The 24244-nt window shown below is 39.9% G+C and overlaps 1 protein-coding gene across 1 annotated transcript in view; it reads right to left on the bottom strand.

The window, feature by feature from the left end:
- Positions 1-24244, bottom strand: part of LOC124383122 (receptor tyrosine-protein kinase erbB-4-like) — a 415468-nt gene that overhangs the window by 106572 nt on the left and 284652 nt on the right. Inside the window, exons 5-11 of the mRNA XM_046845511.1 lie at positions 21692-21757; positions 16594-16712; positions 16267-16408; positions 15358-15471; positions 13300-13426; positions 8959-9032; positions 1396-1486 (exon numbers count right to left, since the gene is read on the bottom strand). Of these exons, the coding sequence (XP_046701467.1) occupies positions 1396-1486; positions 8959-9032; positions 13300-13426; positions 15358-15471; positions 16267-16408; positions 16594-16712; positions 21692-21757 (733 nt within the window). The remainder of the gene's footprint in view (positions 1-1395; positions 1487-8958; positions 9033-13299; positions 13427-15357; positions 15472-16266; positions 16409-16593; positions 16713-21691; positions 21758-24244) is intronic.

Here is a 24244-nt window from a genome sequence, read left to right as displayed (position 1 = left end):
CTCTCTCTCTCTCTCTCTCTCTCTCTCTCTCTCTCTCTCTCTCTCTCGCTTCCTTTCACACATTTACAAATGGAGTCTGACTCATTTTCAGAGTTTGCACCCTACACAGGAACTTTTCTTGACAGTTTGACACCAGTGGCCGACGCTCTTTGTCATTTTATCTGCAAGCTGTATTACAGCAAATAATTATCCCATGGGTCGTTAGAGCCGTCATGTCTGCAGATGATCACGCTAACAAACATGTTTGTTTGCACTATCCGGGTCGGTTGAATAAACCGTGTCCATCAGGATTGTATCGGTACACGTTTTCGGACCAAACCTTTTCATTACAGGGCTTTCGGTTCTTGAAATCCCTTTTACGTGCGGAACACAGTTCAAATCTATTAAGTTGAGGATTGCAAGATAGTTTAGTCTCCGCTGCATATTATTATTATTATTATTATTATTATTAATAAACTCAGAAACATACACAAAACATACAATAAAAAAGAAACGTAAGTTATTGCAGTGTCACTGTGGCTACTCGCTCCGTACTGGAAATACGGTTTGTAGTTGAACTTTTTCAAGATTTTGTTTTGCGCATCAAATAGCTTCCGCTTTAATGAAAGTTTAGCTACATGGCTTCTTTTGCACTTGCTTCAAGGATTTCTCTTAAAAGGAGAAAGTCCGGAAAATTTCGCTTATCGAGGAGTGAATGAATGAACGACGGAAGGAATGAAGACATTTGTTACAGGGTGCTGAAACAAGTAGAACAGTTGACTATAAGTAAATTATATCATTTAAAAATTGAATATTAAATATAAAAACACACACACACATCCGATCTGCGCAAATAGGTTTGAACAAATGCTAACTAAACTTTCTTTCGGCTTCTCCCATTAGGGGTCGCCACAGCGGATCCTCCGCATGTTTTACGCTGGATGCCCTTCCTAACACAACCCTCCCCATTTATCCGGGCTTGGTACCGGCACTAAGAGGGGCTGGGGTTGGTTCCCTGACCGGGGATCGAACCCAGGCTGCAGTGGTGAGAGCGCAGCATCCTAACCACTAGACCACCAGGGGACCCCGAACAAATGCTAACTATTTAATTCAATTGATGGTCATTTTATTTAATCAATTTCATTTGTGCCAATTCAATCAATTACTCAATTTAATCAATATAATAAAAGTATATTGCATTTATTTGATTTAATCCATATTATTTTTTATAACATAATAAAATATTACAAAATAGTTAAGCAAGCAGGCATTTTATTTAAAATTGTTTTAAAAATTTAAATCATTGTTGATAACAAATGTTAATAATAATGTTAATAAACTGTGTCCAGTGAGGTCACATGACCCGAGAGACTGAGATTTAATAAACAAGCAGTTTAAAGCAAGGCAGGATTTTACCTATAAAGCGATCGACCTCCGATGACTGCCAAATTGGAAAAGACACTCAGATCTGTCATGTTTTCTGGCCACGACTGAATGTTCAGGAAACCTGGAAGAGGACAGGAAAAAAAAAAAAAACACATCTTTATCAGTTCCAGGAATGACGACTACAGTGCACACATTAAAAATCATAACCGAGTCTGAGTCATTTCAGGTGCGTGTTTACGTCATGCCGAGTCGAGAGCTGAAGAAGATACGAGGACGTCATGGTTCTTCTTTTCTTTAGAAACTGCACTCGGGTGCTGAAGCACAGTCTGAGAAATGGGATTTGATTTTAAACAGCTAAACAATCCAGCATTAATCCCAGACGTCCAACTACATGCCACTGAAACAAGCGTGTCCAGTTACATATCATAAAAATCCTGCCTTTAGTCCGTCTCATCCTGCCTGCTCCACCACCTTTCTTCTTTTTTCCTTTCACCCATCCCTTCTTTCAAGCTTGTATTTTGCATGATCAACCTTTTATTTAATTTTATTCCTTTATCCTTGCTTTTTCTTTTCCTTTCACATTTTCTTGTCATTTCTCCCAGTCTTTTAATAGTCCTTCTATTTTTACTGCTTCCTTCCTTCCTTCCTTCCTTCCTTCCTTCCTTCCTTCCTTCCTTCCTCCTTCTTGCCTTTTCTAGTCTTTCTATTTTTCCTGCTTTCCTGCTTTCCATCCTTCCTTCCTTCCTTCCTATTCATTCCCCTTGTCCTTACTTTCATCCTTACCTCTTTACTTTTTTTCTTCTCTGTTGGCTTTCCTTCCTTCCTTCCTTCCTTCCTACCCCTCTCTTTAATTTTCTTCCTCCTTTTTTCGCTTTCTTCTGTCCTATTTACTTCCTTCTGCCTTCTTATTTTCCTTAGTTTTTTTCATTAATATTCCTTTTACTTAGTCCCTCCTTCATTTTATCCCCTTGCCCTTGTCTTTTATTCTTTGTCTCTATTCTTTTATTAACTTCCTTTTTTAATCTCCTTCCACAATACTTTTCCTGTTTCTTTTGCTGTATCCCTGCTCTCTTCTTCCCACCCTTCCTTCCCCTATTCTCTCTATACTTAAACCAGTGTTTTTTTTTCTTTTTTCCTAATAAATTTTTCTTCAAGTCCTCCTTTTTTTACTTTCATTACCTTACTCCTACCTCTAAAAGTCACATGTTTCTTTCTCTCTTTAATTCGGTCATCCGTCCTACTTTCTACTTCCATCCTTTACTTTCCATTCTTTCATCACCCTTTTCTTTTTCATTTCATCACAACTCGAGTCACAGCCAAACCCGGGATTTACTCCACCACTAGTGAAAGCAACACTGCATCAATAAAGGCAATCAAGGTCAGAGCAGCGAAATAAAATTAGGAATTAGAAAGTGGAAAATTACAGCGCGTGCCGAAAACGTAACACGCCGCCCTGCTGTATACGCCGCTCTTAATGAAACGCCAAACAATAAGCGCTCGCCCCCCGCTATAATGTCCAAACAATATCGCATCGATGCCGCAATTAACACGGGCAAAAATAAGCAATAAATATTAATGACTGTAAACATGGATTAGATCGACTGAGGCCTGTGTGTTGAGTTGATTACATTTTTCATTCATCTGACCACCTCCTGTAAATACCCAGCACCTGTTCTGCTTTATAAACGGGAATAGTTGAATGAAAAGGCTAATGGCACGGCCATTCGATTATTTAGAAATTTAAATAATTTTTTTATTGAAATGTTGAATATTTCATGAGACCGGATTGCACCGAGATATGAGTGAAGACAGGACAAACAGGATGGAGATGTAGAGTTGAGAACAAAATGAGATTGAGAGAGAAAGAGAGAGAGAGAGAGAGAAAGGGGGGGGGGGGTGATAGGGATCTATGGTGCATATGGAGGAAAAGCAGAGGGTTGTAAGGACAAGAACATAAATAATGATGCAAATGACTTGAAAATCGAGAGAAAATCTCGACAGGCTGTCAGATAGAGCATCAGTTGCGTCGCTGATTAATTCGCATGCGGATAAATGAACTTCAGTTTGGGCTTGAATCTGCACTCCTGATACCTGAGGTGACCTTCAACCTCCAAGGACGGGACAAGCAGCCAAATTTCCCATCAGGTTTCTATTTTCCCATTAGGGGTCGCCAAAGCGGATTATCCGTCTCCATTCCCCCCTGTCCTCTACATCTGCCTCTTTCACCCCAACTACCTGAATGTCTTCCCTCACCACATCCATAAACCTCCTCCTTGGCCTTCCTCTTTTCCTTCTTCCTTGTGGCTCCATCCTCAGCATTCTCCTTCCAATATCAATCATGTCCCTCCTCTGCACATGTCCAAACCATCTCAATCTTGCCTCCTCACCTTGTCTCCAAAATGTTCTACATGTGCTGCACCTCTGATAAACTAATTACTAATCCTGTCCATTGTCGTCACTCCCAACGAAAACCTCAACATCTTCAGCTCTGCTACCTCCAGCTCCACCTCCTGTCTTTTACTCAATGCCACTGTCTCTAATCCATACAACATCTCAGGTCTCACCACAGTCCTATAAACTTTCCCTTTCACTCTCACAGATACTCTTCTATCACAAATCACTCCTGCTATCACTCTTTTCCACCCACTCCACCCTGCCTGCACTCTTTTCTTCACTTCTCTAACACACTCTCCATTACTTTGCACTGTTGACCCCAGGTACCTGAACTCCTCCACCTTCTCCACCTCTTCTACCTGCAACAGCACCACTCCACTGCCCTCGATTTCATTTACGCACAGACTCCTTTCCATAAATACTTACCATTTGCTTAACATTTAACATTTGGAAAATGACATTATCCGAAACGACTTACAGTATCATCAACCGAACAGTTGAGGGTCGAGGGCCTTGCTCAAGGGCCCAGCAGTGATTGATTGGTGTTTCTTAAATTTGAGCTCAAATTTTAGAATGGAAGTCTTAACCACCGAGCTACCACTTCCCTATAAAAGTCCCTGTGAATGGGTGGTTACCATAGAAACGATAAAGTATTGAAATAAGCATTTAAGTCTGTTATTTGCTTCTTTTGAAGCTGAACGAAAACATAAATGAACACCTTTTGACCAATCAGAATCAAGAATTGAACCATAGAGTAGCTATGTTTCTGGTTTGTACCCAATATTGACTTTTGATTGGTCAGCTTAATCACTATTCCAACTAAATGTGATGACAACTGTAACCACAGCAGCAAACACTTACAGAGTCTTCCCACCATCCTGTCTCTCTTTACCATGATCCATTATCATTTGTCCTTTATTCTCCTTTTCCTTCCTTACTTCCTTCCTTAATTGTTGTACTTCCTTCCTTATATTTTTCCTCCCTTCTTTGCTGTCCTTCCTTCCTTTCATCCATCTTTCCTTCTTTGTTGTCCTTACATTCTTCCTTGTATCCTTCTTTGTTGTCCTTACTTCATTCCGTCCTTCCATTCTTCCTACCATATTTCTTTGTTGTCCTTTCTTTTAACTTTCTGTTATCCTTCCTTTCTTGCATCCTTCATTCTTCCCTTCTTTGTTGCCCTTTCATTCTTCCTTCAATCCTTCCTTGTGTCCTTTCTTTCATCCTTATTTGTTGTCTTGTTTTCTTCCTTCCTTTTTTGTTGTCTTTGATTCCATCCATCCCTCCTTTTTCTTGCATCATGTAAAAGTGGTCCAAGCGTTTGAATCTTGTCTCACACAGATGAGGATGGATTTCCATGGTGAGCCTCCGAATCTCTTTGATAGTCAGGTAATTTTCTTGATGTTGTCGCCTTTGTTTCAATGAGCAAAGCTAAATTTGTGACAATGCGATTAAAATTGCTCTGGAAACCAAACTTAAAATGTCCTCTGTTTTAAAAAAGAATTCATAAACCAGCCCTGGTTCCACTCCAGTGCTTAGTAAATGTATCCTCGTATCTTCAAACGAGTGCTGTAAATGTTATTAGTGCGACTGCAAGCCCCTCGTGTGTTGTGAAGGCAGATTATGACCCCGTCTTTTCCGGTGATGTGTCGCTAACCTGCCGTCTGTTGACACTAATTGTCCTAATGACAAAATTGTGGCAGTGGGAAGTCACACAAAAGGTGTGTGTGAGTATCATGCTCTAGCATGTGTAAGTGTGTGTGTGTCTGAGTGGAGCATTCCCAAGAGTAAGCAAGCCACTTGCCTGCCTTCTGCCTGTATCTGTTTATTTTATGCTCGCAAACTAATGCTGATAACGAGATCCCGTTGCGCACCTGTCTGCGCTAGGCTAACAGAAAGCATGCGCAACACAACCCCGCTAATAAATCACACACACAAAAAAAGGGTTAGGCTAACACTAGTATGCTAATAGAGTCATCACTAATAAATCATGCACGGGTCAGGGCAGTCTGCGTCATGCTAATCGCAGCAGGGTAGCAGAATACCGCTAATAAATCAAACACGCAAAAACCTCAGCTAAAGGTTAAAAAGAGCATGCTAACAGAATCTCTGCAGATATACTATACATGTATGGCACCATTTTGAATAAGCATTTTTTGTCAGTATTGTTGCCCTTTACATGATGGGAAGATTGTAGCTCGGAGGTTAATGCTCTAGGTTGCTGATCAGAAGGTCATTGGTTTGAGTCCCGGTATTGCCAAACCTAATTGCCAAACCCTTATCTTTCATTTATTCATTCATTCATTCAATGTTCCTGGTCTTTACTTACGTCCCTCTTACTTTTTTGCTTTTTTCCTTCTTTGATGTTCTTCATTTCCATCCCTTCTTCCTTCCTTTTTTTGTTGTTTTCCTCCCTTAATTTTTTATGTCCTCTCTTCATTCATCTTTGCTATTCCTCTTCCGTTCATTCCTTCTTTGTTGACATTCCTTCCTTACTTCTTTGTTTTTGTTCCTTCCATTCCTTCTTTGATGTTCTTCCTTCCATTTCATCCTTCCTTCTTTGTCACTATTACTTTTCATCCCTCCTTCTTTCCTTGTTGTTGTCCTCCCTTAATTATTTGATGTTCCTTCATTTCCTTTAATTCCTTCTTTGCTATTCCTCTTCCTTCCATTCCTTCCTTCGTTCCTTCCTTCCTTCTTTGTTGTCCTTGATTCCATCCATAACTCCTTCCTTCCTTCCATCAAGTAAAAGGGGTCTAAGCATTTTTTGTCAGTACTGTTGCTCTTTACTTGGTGTGAAGATTGTAGCTCGGAGGTAAATGCTTTGGGTTGCTGCTCAGAAGGATGGGGGTTTGAGTCCCGGTATTGCCAAACCTTGAGTAAGACCCTTAACCCTCTAAGCTCCAGAACTGCTGTATTATAGCGGACACTGTGCTCTGATTCCAGTTTCCTAACATCTCTTGGATATGTGTTCTGTAAAGTACATGTGACAAATATAAAGCACCTTTTTCTCTTTAACAATCAGAGCATCTTTCCTGATACAGCATGCTGAGCCCAGGTGGGGAGTCGGTCACGCCGGTGGCCTGCGGATCTGCAGAGTCCTGGATCTTTTAGTGCTTTATTCTGTTCTATCTTTAAGCCCTCTGGCTTTCTCAGTTTAGCCTTAACCATATGAATCATAAATACAGTACACAGTAGCGTAGCCTCCAAAGCTTCAAAAAATAAATCCTTACACTTCACTATCGAACCATTTGTCCAGTCCTGCACTTATCCCTGCCCACATCCTACACCACACACTCCTCTGTATATTATTCTGTATACATTTCTTTCTCTCCATCCAAAGTGATGCTTCTTATAAAAAAAAAAAAAAACAGAGCCGAGGTCATGGAGCAGAAATGACATATTGGCAGAGAGAACTTTGTTCTGTCAAGCCTTGTGTTTCTGGAGGTGAAAGAAGGGGACACGCATGCCTGACTGCCTACGGCTCGTCCCCTACTTTCACCACCAGAGAGAAGGAAAGAGGGTGAAAGAGTGAGAAAGAGCAAAAGAAAGAAATAGTCAGTATTTTCTGTTGCTTTGATGCTTCATGAAACAGAAGAACAAAGTCTACACTTGGGTTAAAATGGGAACTACGTGAAAGCAAGTGATGGGGAAGAAAGACATCCCTCACCATTCGCTTTTTTTCCTTTTTCTTTTTTTTTCCCTCTCCCCGAAGTCGCAGTCTTCCAGCAGAACGGCACTGATTATGGAAATGTGTTTCCTTGAATTTCTGAATCTCTCTGAGGCAGACAGGGGCAGCTTTATACCATACTGCAGTTCCGCAGCTCTTATTGCAGATCCGTCAGTAGACGATGATGTGTCTTCTGTAACATTGGCTCAGACAGAAGTTCTGCAAGTAGCTCAAAAGATGGTGAAGATGCCACCTTCATCATCAGTGCTTTGCAACATTATAGATAAAGTAACTTTTGGATTACTTCTTTGTTGTCCTTCCTCCATTCATTCCTTCCTTCCTTCTTGTCCCTCCTTTCCTTCTTTTCTTTCTTCTTTGTTGTCATTTCTTTTCTTTCTTCTGTCCTTCCATCCTTGTTCATTCCTTCCTTCCTTCCTTTCTTTCTTCTTTGTTGTCTTCCTTCCATCTTTCTTTCCTTCCTTCCTTTATACCTTCCTTCCTTCGATATTTCCTTCCTTCCTTCTTTCCTTACTTTCTTCCTTCTTTGTTGTCCTTCCTTCCTTCATTTCTTCGTTCAATCTTTCCTTTCTTTTCTCCTCCATTTCTTCTTTGTTGTCTGTCCTTCCTTCCTTCCTTCCTTCTTTGTAGCCCTTCCTTCTTTATTTCTTTGTTGTCCTGCCCTCTTTCTTCCTTCCTTCTCTCCTTCCTGCCTTATTTGTTGACCTTTTTCCATCTGTCCTGCGTTGTTGTCTTTCCTTCCTTCTTTCCTTACTTCCTTATCCGTTTGTCTTCTTTTTATTGTTATTTTTTCATTGCATCATCCTTTCCTGCCTTTGTTGCCCTTCCTTGCTGTTTCATGTTCATTTATTCCTTTATTCTCCCTTTATCCTGACTACTTCTAATACAAGAAAGTCTGTAGGACAAAAATCTTAGTTGTTTCTCTGCAGCGTGACACAAGCTACAAAACTCCATAGTGTCCATAGCTCCAAATTTCCATCTATCATGCTTAGCTGATTTCATTAAACTTCCCTTTTTGCTGCCTTGTTTCTTGTTCAATAGCCTTTAGCACCTAAATGTATACTTGCTTTGCGTTTTTGCTTTCATTGAGTGTGCATTTGAATTTAATATATGAATTCCAGTCATCGATCTGGTTTGCGTGCAAAGTGTAGGGTTTTAACAAAAGACAATTCTATCGACAAACCATGTGACTGCATGTACACAAACAAAAAAAACAGCTCTAAAATGCAACACGAGCACTGCTAGTAGTAAAAAACTTAGCTGATTGTGAAAAAATGGTTTGATTTAAAGTTGGCTAGTCTGAGGTAGCATTTGTAGACACTATTAACCAGATGAATGTACAATTATCCCATTTATACAACTGAACAGATTAGGTTTAAGGGCCTGCTGAAGAGCCCAGCAGTGGAGCTTGAAGCCATGTGGTCAGATTTGAGGTTTGGGTGAGGACATTTTAATTTTGTGCATTGGATATTGAATATGAAATTCTCCTGACTCTTACTGCTGTAGTGTCTTACCAGTAATCTCTCGAACAGTGCGGAACACATTGAGTTTCTCGGGGTCCAGAGCCTCGATATTGTGGTATACATCACTGAGAAATAGACAGAAAAAGAGAAATGTTTTAGCACAGACGACAAAACAAAAAAGTGTCTATTATATATATATATATATATATATATATATATATATATATATATATATATATATATATATATATAAATAAATATAAAACAGTAGCTGGTAAAGCAAAATGTAAACTTTTAAATAGATATGGATATATGTAGTGTAGGCTTTACTCGCTATTTAAAATCTAATTTTTATTTTTCAGACAACATAAACAACGTACATGTGACAAAAAAGTAAATAGATTTCTGAAAAAAAAAAAAAGTTGCATTTCCAGCAACTTCCAAGCATCTATAATATACAGAAATACACTCTTGTGGCTGAATGAGCACAAATCTCCACAAGCACAATTCAAAATCTACAACATCTTCCGAAAAGCGAATTGCGTCTAAATGTTCAAAAAGCACAGGTGTCCACAAACTTTTGTCTACAAGATATACATAACAAAGGGATCCTTTTTTTCTTTTTTTTACCTTTGGGGCAGATTTTAAAGGAACAGGATAGTAGGATAGTGTGTTATAGGAGTGTATAGGTACCTTTGGGGCAGATTGTAAATAAACAGGATGGAAGGATATTGTGCCATTGGTGTGAATTTTACCTTTGGGGCGGATTTTAAATGAACAGGATAGTAGGACAGTGTGTTATGGGAGTGTATAGGTACCTTTGGGGCAGATTTTAAATTAACAGGATGGGAGGATATTGTGTTATAGGATTGTATAGGTACCCTTGGGGCAGATTTCAAATGAATAGGATGGTAGGATAGTGTGCCATTGGTATGAATTTTACCTTTGGGGCAGATTTTAAATGAACAAGATGGTAGGATAGTGTGCCATTGGTATGAATTTTACCTTCAGGGCAGATTTTAAATAAACAGGGTGGAAGGATAGTGTGCCATTGGTGTGAATTTTATCTTTGGGGCACATTTTGAATGAAAAGGATGTAAGGGCAATGTGTTACAGACATGAGTGGGTATCTTTGTGGCAAATTAAAAAAACAAATAACAGGGTAGTAGGATAATGTGTTATAGGCATGAAAAGCTACCTTTAGGGCATATTTTAAAAGAAAAGAATGGCAGGGGAAAAGTTTATAGGCCTGAGTAGGTACCTTTGCAACAGATTTTGAATAAACTAGATGCAGTACAATGTGTGATAGGTGTATGTAGGTACCAGTGTCTATAATATACAGAAATAATATGCTTCTATTGTGAAATATATAAGTTTTGAGATGCATTGGTTAGAAATTCATTCATTAAAATGCGATAGCCTTAAAGAACATTTTAAGGAAGTGGTGGCTTGGTGGTTAGTTGATCAGAAGGTTGTGACTTCAAATCCCAGCACCACCAAGCTGTTATTGTCGGGCCCTTGAGCAAGGCCCTTAACCCCCTAAGGTGTATAAATAAGATGATTGTAAGGGCTTCTGAAAAATGCCACAAGTGTAGAATTTGTTTTTCACCCTTGTCTATTGTCTATTTGTGCTCACTTTTTGAATACTGACATTTAATACTTCAGGCAGAAATTCACTGCCATAGAATCCACCACTTAAACAATGACCCTTGTTGATTTCATGTTGCTTTATTGGCAGGTTGATTTGAAGGTTGGGGCCAGTACATTATGCATAGCTAATGTATATCTCCAGGATATTGCAGCTGATAAAATGGCCAATGAGGCAGGAAAAAACTAATAAACTAGCGGCTTGGTGTGTTTATGTATTTTAATAAAGAAGTGACGTCAATTTTATTGTACGTCTTGTAAAATCAGCAACTGCCGAGGCAAAATTCCTCATAAGGCTGTATCACCGGGGCCAATAAAAAGAATAATTCTGACAGGAGGGCATGGGAAAGTAAAATGCTGGAAAAAATGGGAGAGAGAAAGAGAAGTAAAGCGTATCTAAAGTAAGTGAGATTGTCCTGAGAGACCATATGAACCCGCAGCTGGTGTTAAGCATCAGTGTTAAAAGCAGCTCCTGCACTTTCGGGTCAGGCGCAGCTGATAACGTGTCAACACATCCTTTTATTTCTTTTCGCTGTGCACATCGCTGTGCTTTTTTCACTTCCGTGACATGACAGCTTCTCGTTCTAGACCGCCTAGGCCACATCTTACATGATTTACATCAGTTTTCATTAGTTTCACAGTTAAAGTAGCAAATTCTAGCAGCATAGGTTGATTTCTAGTTCGAATACATTATATGGATTAAAGTATTATTGCAACTGACATTTCCAGCCATGTGTGGGACACATTTGTATAGGAGACCTGGATGTAGTAGCATCCAGAACATTTCTATTCAGTTGAACTAGGAGACCCCAACCTGTTCCAGCATGATAACACCCCTGTGCACAAAACCAGCTTCATTAACATCTGCTTTACATGGGTTGGAGTGGAAGATCTCCTGCTAAAGAGCTCTGGAAAAAAAGCACTATATCTCCAATAGCACACTGCAAAATCTAGTGGAACATCTTCCCAGAAGTGTGGAGGTTATTATAACAACAAATGGGGACTAACTGTGGTATGGCATGTTCCAACAGCACAAATAAATTTGATAGTCAGGTGTCCATGACCTTCTGTCCACAAAATTCACAAAACAAAGGTTTTTATTATTTTTTTGTCCCTTGTACCTTTGGGGCAGTTTGTAGCAGCGGTTCACGAGGGGAGTCGGACGAAATGAGTTGGATGAAACAAGCGGTAGTTTACACCTGTAGCTGATGAGACTAATCAGTGTGCTGTGTTTCAGTCCAGCGACAGCAATAAAGAGGAGGAAAGGGTCTTTTATCAGGGACTGGGCATGGGCGGATGCCGAGAGAAAGGCATGCGAGCTGAGACTGTGCTGAGGCAGATGTTTAGAAGAAGGCGTGCTGGTCCGCGAAGGGGCTCGGGCTGGCGCCAAGGAAAGGCATGCCGATCCGAGAGTGGGTTCGGGTAGATGCTGAGGAAAGGTGTCTGGAGTCTGGGTGGGGGGCTTTCCTTTCCAGTTTTAGCGCCGGGTTCACCCACACTCTGGCAGAACAAAGTAATATAAAGAAAGCTCTGCTTGGTGAACTCTTGCCTGTCTGTCTTTCTTCCAATGAACCAGTGAGATTTGTTGCATAGATTAACGGAATGAACAGGATGGTGAAACAGTGTGTAATCGGCATGGAGAGCTACCTTTGGGTAATTTTTAAATAAACAAGATGGAAGAATAGTGTGTTGTGTGGACAGGTGCCTTTGGGGCAGATTTTAAACGAACTGGATAGTAGGAAAACGAGTCATTTGTGTGGACAGGTAACTTTGGTGCAGATTTTAAATGAAGAGGAATGATGGATAGTGGAATGGAATGATAGTGTGTAATAGGCGTGGGTAGGTTGTTTTGAAATTTTTTTAAATGAACTGGGTGGTAAGACTGTGTGTAATTGGCATGAATAGGCACCTTGTGGGCAGGATGAAAGCATAATACTGTATGTTGGTGTGAAAAGTTACCTTTAGGGCAGATTTAAAACAAACAGGATGGTAGAACAGTATGTTGGTGTGAGTAGATACCTTTAATGCACACCTAAAATAAACAGGATGGTAGGATAGTATGTTGGTGCCTTTTTTTGTTAAATGGACTGTTGTACATCTGCATTTATACAGTGTGTTTCAGGTGTACGTGTGTGTGTACATTCCTTTGGGGCCAGTTTTTAGGAGCAGATTAAAATGTAGTTTGTGTTTGTGTGTCTATGTTTGTGTCTACATTAGCAAAATGGTCACTTTGGAGACAATAAATTGTGTTGTGTGAAACCAAACTAACCGACCAAACTAATAGAAACAATTTCACACTGATTCCGGCTCAGCAAAGGTATGAAAGTATTCTTTTTATATTGACGACATTATCTGGAAACTTATTTGGAAAAAAAAAGTTCTTCAGCTTTATAGAAAGATTGTAAGTGGGTCACACTTACTAATTTATTAGTACAGGTGAGAGAAAGAAAGTCTCGATCCAAAATCTACGTGAATTTTATCAAGCATCAGGCGCAGCACACAGGTGTTGAGTTTATAGCTAGGCTGACGATATGCAGTTTTTTGCTACAATAGGGATTTAAGGTTTATTATTAAACACTAAACGATACGAGTTGAAAGCTGTTCATTTCAGTTTCCAATTTTTATCTGATTCTGACAGGTCGCTTACTCTGTAATCCGTGTTGATCCGCACTGTGATGGTGTTTTGCGATTAGCGTTATGGATTTAAATGGTGCTAATCTGCGACGCTTAGGGAATAGCTCTCACCCTTTGATTCCTGTGATGAAGAACACCAGGTTGCCATTGATCTTAGTGCAGTTAATAAACCTGTCGATGTTGCTGGAGTCGACTGTCTGAGCCGTCTGCAGACTCGCTGTCCCGATTCCGTCACATGCTGCAAGATGCACACACACACACACACACACACACACACACACACACACACACACAAACACATAGAGCAACATTTAAAAGAGGAACAGCCGAAGCAGAGCTTTTGGGCAAAAAGCTATTCAAATTATCTGTCAAATGAAAGACTCAGTCATTATCACTATAAGTAATTAACATCTTATATGTGCAATTAGGTACCTTTGGGGTAGATTTGAAATGTACAGGATGGTAGGATACTGTGTTCTAGGTGTAAGTAGGTACCTTTGGGGAAGATCTGAAATGTACAGGACGGTAGGATACTGTGTTCTAGGTGTAAGTAGATACCTTTGGGGCAGATATGAAATGTACAGGATGGTTGGATATAATGTTCTAGGTGCAAGTAGGTACCTTTGGGGCATAATTGAAATGAACAGGACGGTAGGATACTGTGTTCAAGGTGTAAGTAGGTACCTTTTTTATGGTAGGTTTGAAATGAACAAGATGTAGAATAGTGTGTCAGAGTTGTGCGAATGTACCTTTAGGTAAGTTTTTTTTTTAAATAAATAGGATGGGAGGATACTGTTATAGGTATAAGTCACCTTTGAGGCAGATTTTAAATCACCAGGGTTGTGGGATACTGTGTTCTAGATGTAAGTAGGTACCTTTGGGGCAGATTTTAAATAAACAGGATAGTAGGATTTTGTTCTAGCCATACATAAGTACCTTTGGGGCAGATTTTTAATTAACAGGATGGTAGAATAGTGTAATAGATGCAAGTAGGTAACTTTGGGCTACGTTCGTTATGAACAGAATAGTAGGGTAGTGTGTTCTAAAAGTAAGTAATTACCCTATAGGGCAGATTTTAAATAAGCAGGATGAAAGGGTAGTGTTATGCAATTAGACACCTTTGGGGCAGATTTTAAATAAATTAGATGGTAGGATAGTGTGCTATAGGTGTAAGTACCTTTGGGGCAGATATGAAATGTACAGGATGGTAGGATACTGTGTTCTAGATGTAAGTAGGTACCTTTGGGGCAGATTTTAAATAAACAGGATAGTAGGATTTTGTTCTAGCCATACATAAGTACCTTTGGGGCAGATTTTTAATTAACATGATGGTAGAATAGTGTAATAGATGCAAGTAGGTAACTTTGGGCTACGTTCGTTATGAACAGAATAGTAGGGTAGTGTGTTCTAAAAGTAAGTAATTACCCTATAGGGCAGATTTTAAATAAGCAGGATGAAAGGGTAGTGTTATGCAATTAGACACCTTTGGGGCAGATTTTAAATAAATTAGATGGTAGGATAGTGTGCTATAGATGTGAGTAGGTACCTTTGGAGCAGATTTTATACAAACAGAATTGAAGGATAGTGTGTTATAGGAGTGAGTAACTACCTTGATAAAAAAATTATTTAACAGGATTGTAGGATGGTGTCTTTTAGATGTACATAGTTACCCTTTGGGGCAGACTTTAAATGCACAGGGTGGTAGGGTAGTGTTATAGATTTAAATAGATACCCATGGGGCAGATTTTAAATGATCAAGATGTTAGAATAGTGTTATAATTAGATACATTTGGGGCAGATTTCCAATAAACAGGATGGCAGGACAGTGTGTTATATTTGTAAGTAGTTACCTTTGAGGCAGATTTTAAATGAACAGGATGGTAGGATACTGTGTTCTAGGTGTAAGTAGATACTTTTGGGGCAGATTTGAAATGAAACCTTCAGACAAATAAATATGATAGTAGGATTGTGTGTTTCAGATGTGAATAGGAACCTTTGGGGCAGATTTTAAACTAACAGGATGGTAGAATGGTTAATCATTGTAAGTATATAATTTTGGGGGATATTTTAAATTGAAAAGATGGTAGGATAGTATGTTCTAGGTGTAAGTACCTTTGGGGTAGATTTTAAATGGACAGTACTGAAGGTGGTGTGATATAGGTGTGGTACCTTTGGGGCATATGTCAGTGCAGGGAATGCACATTTTTGTCTTGTTTTTTTCCACTTCCATCTTGTTGCTGGGACACGCCCGGACACAAGAGTTGTGATCCACCACAAAGTTATCTGGCAGAACAATGACAGAAAGTCTAGTCACATACACCACATGAAAAATAAATGAATAAATAACAGCGAGCAGAACCTTTTTACCGAACCACACGAATGCTCTTTAATCCCTATAAACTGCGATCAATTCTCCTCCCACAGTGTTCTCATGTGTCTCCAGTACATTTCTAGACAGATCCTGACAGTGAGAGCTGCGTGGCACATCAGCGGGACAGACGGATAAACACCAGCAGCCGTGCAGCAAGCCACGGTGAGTCAGCTACAGGAGATCGACTCGCGCCACACTAAAGCCCTTCATCACAGGACGATCGCTGTGATGCGGAGAGCCAGCCAGGAGCAGAACATGCCTCCTGTTTCTCCATCTCAGTTTCACACCTCACTCTATTCATGACTTTACCTTAAAACACCACCCACACAGGAAGTGTGTGATTTAAAACAGCCAGATGTAAACAAACAGCACTGTGTGGTGAAGGATACAGGAGTGTCACGATATAGAGGAGTTCTAGCATTTAGCAGAAATTAAGGATTATACATGAGTAATTCTAACAGGTGACATTGTGGATCAGTGGTTAAGATATTAGACTTCTGATCTAAAGGACATCGGTTCAAATCCCATGCTGCCAAAACAAAGACAGAAAGTCTAAACGCATACACCAAATGTATTTGTATATATATCACATGTAACAGATGCAATATACACACAGAATTGCTGGATGAGGCTAGTGTGTGTGTGTGTGTGTGTGTGTGTGTGTGTGTGTGTGTGTGTGTGTGTGTGTGTGTGTGCGGTGGTCTTACGTGGGCACTTCTTGACGCAGAAGGCCCCGTATGTGTACTTGGCCTGAGCATTTTGTTCCATTTGAAAGATTGTAGGGTTGTAGACTAAGGGCTGAGGACACTGTGTCACACATGCCCCGCTGTCATTAAAGTTAGTGCAGGCCTGGAATACAAAGTAGACATTTTCAACACTCAAACAGGCACAACATTTTGTAATTATACAGTATATACAGTATGTCTATGTCTATATATATATATATATATATATATATATATATATATATATATATATATATATATATATGTGTGTGTGTGTGTGTGTGTGTGTGTGTGTGTGTGTGTACATACAAAGCAGTCTGTGTTTTTGGGACCTGAGCAGCCTCCTGCACATTCCTTATGGCAGCAATCACTGACGTATGGACCAAAGCAACGACCATCACACTGCTCAGCACACACAGTCTTAGTCACTGAGAAAGAGAAAGAGAGAGAGAGAGAGAGAGAGAGAGAGAGAGAGAGAGAGAGAAAAGCAGCTTAACTTCTAAAACTTAACTTAGAAAACTAAATACACAATATGGACATATGGGTCACCTGACATTTCCAGTCATAGGTGGTTTTCTATACATCCTAAACAATTGTACTTGTTGTCTTTGGATGCAGTTTCTTTAAATTTTTCTTCACTTTAATAAGGAGACCTAAACTTCTTCCAGCATGACAATGTGCACAAAGCCAGCTCCATAAAGATCTGCTGTACATGGGTTAGAGTGAAAGATCTCCTGCTATAGAGCTCCAACCCTATTGAACACCTTTGGGATGAATATGAACACTGACTGCACCCCAGACCTCCTCACCTTCTCACCTACATCAGTACATCACTTGAACACCCTTGTGGCTGAATGAGGCTCTTCAAAATCTCCTCAAAAATCTAGTAAAACATCTTTCCTGTAGAGTGGAGATTATTATAACAGCATACAAGTTAAGCTGCTTTTACTAAAATATCACTGATTTTGTGTCTTTAATGTGCTAAATAATAAACCTCTTGGACCATAAATTTATCAGAAACATATTAGCAGTGAGTTTAATCGATATGATGCATGTATTTAATAATCAGATCAAAATCTTTTTTACAGAGAACTGCATGCAACCCTATCAGGCATTTCAGCTGTTTATTTCACATATCTATCTGAATATTTTTCAGACCCTCCTGATTATACAGTATGCATGCATGCTCACGTACAGATAATCCCTGTGACCCTCCGATGTGTGAGCATGTGTGTGTGTATATACAGGGAGTGCAGAATTATTAGGCAAATGAGTATTTTGACCACATCATCCTCGTTATGCATGTTGTCTTACTCCAAGCTGTATAGGCTGGAAAGCCTACTACCAATTAAGCATATTAGGTGATGTGCATCTCTGTAATGAGAAGGGGTGTGGTCTAATGACATCAACACCCTATATCAGGTGTGCATAATTATTAGGCAACTTCCTTTCCTTTGGCAAAATGGGTCAAAAGAAGGACTTGACAGGCTCAGAAAAGTCAAAAATAGTGAGATATATTGCAGAGGGATGCAGCAGTCTTAAAATAGCCAAGCTTCTGAAGCGTGATCATCGAACAATCAAGCGTTTCATTCAAAATAGTCGACAGGGTCGCAAGAAGCGTGTGGAAAACCAAGGCGCAAAATAACTGCCCGTGAACTGAGAAAAGTCAAGCGTGCAGCTGCCAAGATGCCACTTGCCACCAGTTTGGCCATATTTCAGAGCTGCAACATCACTGAGTGCCCAAAAGCACAAGGTGTGCAATACTCAGAGACATGGCCAAGGTAAGAAAGGCAGAAAGTCGACCACCACTGAACAAGACACACAAGCTGAAACGTCAAGACTGGGCCAAGAAATATCTCAAGACTGATTTTTCTAAGGTTTTATGGACTGATGAAATGAGAGTGAGTCTTGATGGGCCAGATGGATGGGCCCGTGGCTGGATTGGTAAAGGGCAGAGAGCTCCAGTCCGACTCAGACGCCAGCAAGGTGGAGGTGGAGTACTGGTTTGGGCTGGTATCATCAAAGATGAGCTTGTGGGGCCTTTTCGGGTTGAGGATGGAGTCAAGCTGAACTCCCAGTCCTACTGCCAGTTTCTGGAAGACACCTTCTTCAAGCAGTGGTACAGGAAGAAGTCTGCATCCTTCAAGAAAACATGATTTTCATGCAGGACAATGCTCCATCACACACGCCCAAGTACTCCACAGCGTGGCTGGCAAGAAAGGGTATAAAAGAAGAAAATCTAATGATATGGCCTCCTTGTTCACCTGATCTGAACCCCATTGAGAACCTGTGGTCCATCATCAAATGTGCGATTTACAAGGAGGGAAAACAGTACACCTCTGAACAGTGTCTGGGAGGCTGTGGTTGCTGCTGCACGCAATGTTGATGGTGAACAGATCAAAACACTGACAGAATCCATGGATGGCAGGCTTTTGAGTGTCCTTGCAAAGAAAGGTGGCTATATTGGTCACTGATTTGTTTTTGTTTGGTTTTGAATGTCAGAAATGTATATTTGTGAATGTTGAGATGTTATATTGGTTTCACTGGTAAAAATAAATAATTGAAATGGGTATGAATTTGTTTTTGTTGTTGCCTAATAATTATGCACAGTAATAGTCACCTGCACACACAGATATCCCCTAAAATAGCTAAAACTAAAACTACTTCCAAAAATATTCAGCTTTGATATTAATGAGTTTTTGTGTTCATTGAGAACATGGTTGTTGTTCAAATTAAATCCTCAAATAAAATTAATCCTCAAAATACAACTTGCCTAATAATTCTGCACTCCCTGTATATATATATATATATATATATATATATATATATATATATATATATATATATATATATATTATTATTATTATTATTATTATTAATATTTACATTTGTGATCATCAAAATTTGAACAGTTTACATAAAAAATATATATATATATATATATATATATATATATATATATATATATATATATATATATATATATGCCTGCTTGGATAAATAATATATAAAATAATCTTTTATAATCATATTATAAAAAAATAAAATGGAATAAATCAAATTAATGCAATACAGTGGTCCCCCAGAACTCCACGGATTTTGGAAGCATTCCCGCAGCCTCTATGGTACTTCAGTAAATTCATCTAGACATTATGTTGACATTACATCCATCCATTTATCTATCTATCTATCTATCTATCTATCTATCTATCTATCTATCTATCTATCTATCTATCTATCTATCTATCTATCTATCTATCTATCTATCTATCTGTGTTTAGTAATAACATCTTTTTGTATATTTAAGCATTTGAAACCCATCTTACTGTTGCAGTTTAGACCCAAATGTGTGCTTTATATCAGTGTGCTGCTAAATACTGACAAGGACGGACAGACAGACAGACAGACAGACAGACTACACAATATATTGTAATGTAGCAGCAGCTGAGATGAGACGGAGTGATGGTAACCTGTCTGTGCAAAGAAAAAAAACAAAACAAAGAAAAACTAAAAAGAAAGAAAAATACCACCAAACTACTGTGTTCCTAAGGCAGCCGTCTGGTGCGATTGACAAAATTACAGTAACACAGCTCTCTGAAAGCTGCTCGAGACCCACAACAGAACTAAAAGCACAACCGGGCAGAAGACAGAGAAAAAGAGAGAGAGAAGGTGTCAGGTGGAAAATGATAGCTACACTGAGGAAATGAACATTTCCAGATGGAGGAAAGCACAGCGTGAAATGAAAGAGACATCTGTAAAAGAAAGACAAGAGACGTAGAGAATGTAGACAGGACGGGTTGATTAATTAGGGCAGGTTTTAGAAACAAAAAACTTCTCCGGACCCTCGTGAACAGTTTGTTGAAGTTTGAGTTCTTGTGGCTCAGTTTTCACACTCAGTTTTGATAGAGGAAAGAAGTGCGGTGTTGTGTGTTTTTTATAATCCTGAAACCCGAGCGTGAACACTTTGCTCCATAGCTGCCACTTCTTACATATCACACCATCGATTGCTGGGATTTTAATGGAACGAAAGCAGCGCGGTGATGAGCAACACAGCAGTGCCTTATTACACCACTGATATTCAAACCAAGTGAGGAAACAAACATCAGGGAGAAAAGCTGATGCTCCCATTCTCCCACTGAACTCTAACTGATTCCAAAAAATGCTAATTAGAAAATGAAGAGTTCTCTAAACACATTACACCATTTATTCCTATTCCATCCATCCATCCTTCCTTCTGTTCTTCCTTCCTTCCTTCCTTCCTTTTGTTCTTCCTTGCTTCTGTTCTTCCTTCCTTCCTTCCTTCCTTCCTTCCTTCCTTCCTTCCTTCCTTCCTTCCTTCCTTCTGTTCTTCCTTGCTTCTGTTCTTCCTTCCTTCCTTCCTTCCTTCCTTCCTTCCTTCCTTCCTTCCTTCCCACCCTCTTCTATTCCTTCCTCCTTTTCTTATTCCTTTCCTTTTTGCTTCTTTCCTTCCTCCTTTTCTTCCTCCTTCCCACCCTTCTTTCTATTTCTTTATTTATTCCTTTCCTCCTTCCTTTTCTTTCCTTCCTTCCTTCCTTCCTTCCCACCCTCTTCCCTATTCCTTCCTTCCTTTTGTTCCTCCTTTACATTTTTACTTCTTTCATTTCTTCCTTCCTTCCTTCCTTCCTTCCTTCCTTCCTTCCTTTAATCTTTCCTTCCCACCCTCTTCTCTATTCCTTCCTTCCTTTTCTTCATCCTTTCCTTTTTACTTCTTTCCTCCTTATTTCCCACTCTCTTCTCTATTTCTACCTTCCTCTTTTTCATCCTTTCCTTTTTACTTCTTTCCTTCCTTCTTTCCCACTCTCTTCTCTATTCCTTACTTCCTTTTCATGCTCTTTTTCCCCACACTATTCATGATTCCTTCCTTCTTTTCTTTCCTGCTTCCTTCCTTCCTTCCTTCCTTCCTTCCTTCCTTCCTTCCTTCCTTCCTTCCTTCCTTCCCACTATCTTCTCTATTCCTTTATTTAATTATTTTATTATTCCTTTCCTTCTTTTCTTCTCTCCTTCCTTCCTCCTTCCCTTTCAACCCTATTCATTCCTTCTTTCATTCCCAAGTTTCTTTTCTTCTCCTTTCTTTCTTTTACACCCTCTCCATCTTTCATTCCTTGAAATAGAGATTTTCTAGATAAGCTGATGCTTCGATCTTCACAGCAAAGTGAACTTTTAGAAATATTCTGTCTTCATGGGTTTAATGGACACTGAAGTCTTCTTGCTACAGACCCCTCGCTTCATCACGCTGGTCATTTTTACGATAAGAAAATAAATAAACATGAACATCTATTTAGATTTTTTGTCAAATTACGATGTGAGTTACACACACACACACACACACACACACACACACACACACACAATGTAATGATGTTATGATGTTTAATGTGAGACTTACAGCTCTGACACTGGCTTTCTTTAGGACCCCAGCAGCGGCCATTACAGGCCCTGTGGCATCTCTGACCTGAAACAAATAAATAACACAAGTTAATTAGAGTCACTTTCAATGACTTCATGTATCCATAATATCCATCAGATCAGTAAAGAACAAGGGATGTTTGTGGCCACACCCACTTCAGCTATCAATACAGGTATGGAATTATGGAGAATGGAAGGTACATGTCACGCTATGATCAAGAGTCGGAAACCAGAAAACGAACAGGACAACACAGGACAGTGCAAAGACAACACAGGACAGTGCAAAGACAACACAGGACAGTGCAAGATAATGCAGGACAGTGCAAAGACAACACAAGACAGTGTAAGACAACGCAAGACAGTGCAAGACAACACAGGACAGTGCAAAGACAACACAAGACAGTGTAAGACAACACAGGACAGTGCAAAGACAACACAAGACAGTGTAAGACAATGCAAGACAGTGCAAGACAACACAGGACAGTGCAAAGACAACGCAAGACAGTGCAAGACAAAGCAGGACAGTGTAAGACAACACAGGACAGTGTAAGACAAATACACAAAATACAAAATAGCGCCACCAGTAAGCCGGTTGTATATTGCACACTGTGGTGTGTAAGAGACGTAAAGTAAGCATTTAGAAGTCTTGGGAACAAACAGAAGCTAGGAAGCAGCATGTACCAGAAACCGGAAATATTCGGAAACACAGGTAGTCCAGGGATGATCGCCAGAATAAACCGTAGATCGGACGGTGAGTGAGTGTGAACGGGGGCTTTATAAATAGAGGGTAATAATTGGAGACAGTTGAAGGTGATCAGTATGAAGGCAAGGCGCTGCGAGTGTGCTGAGTGCTGAGGGGGGTGTGGGGGCGTGGCCAGTGGTTCCCTGACAGTACAGCAGTGGAATTGTAGAATCTCTGATTATACTTTTAATATTCTGGACATAGATTTTCTTTATTTGTTTGTTTCTTCTTTCCCACCTGATTTTCTTTATTTTTTTATTTCCACCTCTTTTTTCCTTCCCACCCTATTTTCTCTTTCCTTACTTCCTTCTTTTATTCCTTCCATCCTCTCAAATTTTCTTTAGGTATTTTTTCTCCCTTCCTTCTCCTGCTCTTTACTTTCTTCCTCCAGTTTCACTTTCTTTTCACTTTCCTTCGTTTCCTCCTTCCTTCCTACCTTCTTTTCTCTTTCTTAGTCTACTTCCTTCCTTTCCACCCTTTCCTTCCTTCCTTCCTTCCTTCCTTCCTTCCTTCCTTCCTTCCTTTCTACAATCCTTCCTTCCTTCCTTCTTTCCTTTCTTCCTTCCTTCTCTAATTCCTTTCTTCCCACCCTTCCCTGTTTCCTTACCCTCTTTTCTCTCTTTCCTTCCTTCTTTTCTTTTTTCTTTCCACCCTCCTTTCTCTTCGTTTTCTCTCCGTTATTTCTTCCTCCCATCTGTTTTATCTGCTTTATTATTTTCTTGCCACTCACAGATGCACTAATAAGGTATTTCAGAAGCCCTTGTGCTACAACTTCATGCATCACAGACATACACTACAGTCCACCATGTCCATAACCATCATCCTATACGAGTGCAATCTGTGTGCGATATGACCTCGTTCCTCCTCTGCAAGCTGGCGGAAAAACTCCTCTGCGCATTCGCAGTAAGCATCGAACCAATCTTAATTAGCGACCAGCGAAGAAAACCTGCTCTAGAACAGGACACGCCACTCAGAGGGGCTCTTTTGAACACTTCTACTCACCCCATTGACAGTAAGAGCTGCTCAGAATGTTGATCTGGGGATTTCGAGAAGAAAGACGGGCAGATTCCCTTTTTGGTGACACTGTGCAGGTGGGATGGAGGAGGCACCGATAGCTCGGGCAGACGCTAAGCTCTTTTTGATTGACTCAGCAGAGATGTTGGCTTCCTCTGACTGCACTGGAGCACGAAAGCCAGTGTTGCAATCTCAATTTTCTCCCTCTCCCCCGCCATGTTTTTGGTGCTTTACTGGCTTTAATTGACATGCGGGTAATTACAGTGGGAGATTAGTGAGCGGTGAAGTGTCAAACTCTGTCCCTGGACCACTTCACTTAAGAGTAATTACACCAATGTTAGACTCCTTATTCTCTCTCACTGAGACTTTCCGTGTCTTGGGAAAGAGCGTTTTCTTTTTCCTAGCCTTCTCTGTACTCATTCAAAGCTTCAAAAGCTTTGATGAAGTTTTCTAAGTCTCTCTTTCGGTAATTGTATGAGGTGGTATCAAAAAGCTACGAGACGACTTTTACGTTTACATAAATCACCTTCAAATATAGTCCCAGTGATCCTGCCCCTTCTGGATTGCGTCCTGGAAGTCTTCATTTTCAAAGCCTGTCAAGCACCTTCTGCAATTTGTTCTGGATCTCCGCAATGAGATTCCTGTCTGTGATGCAGCCCTTTGTTATACTGCGTTTCTCTAAAATATGGACGCTTTCTACAGTCGTTGTATTATCATTATAGTATTAAGAGATGGATGGATTCAGGTAGAACACCACTGAAGACCTGGATGTGAAAT

Source organism: Silurus meridionalis, chromosome 3 (assembly GCF_014805685.1).
Source record: "Silurus meridionalis isolate SWU-2019-XX chromosome 3, ASM1480568v1, whole genome shotgun sequence".
In the NCBI taxonomy this organism is placed as follows: domain Eukaryota; kingdom Metazoa; phylum Chordata; class Actinopteri; order Siluriformes; family Siluridae; genus Silurus; species Silurus meridionalis.
Note: the sequence above shows the minus strand (reverse complement) of the source record. Positions and strands in the feature narration are given on the sequence as shown.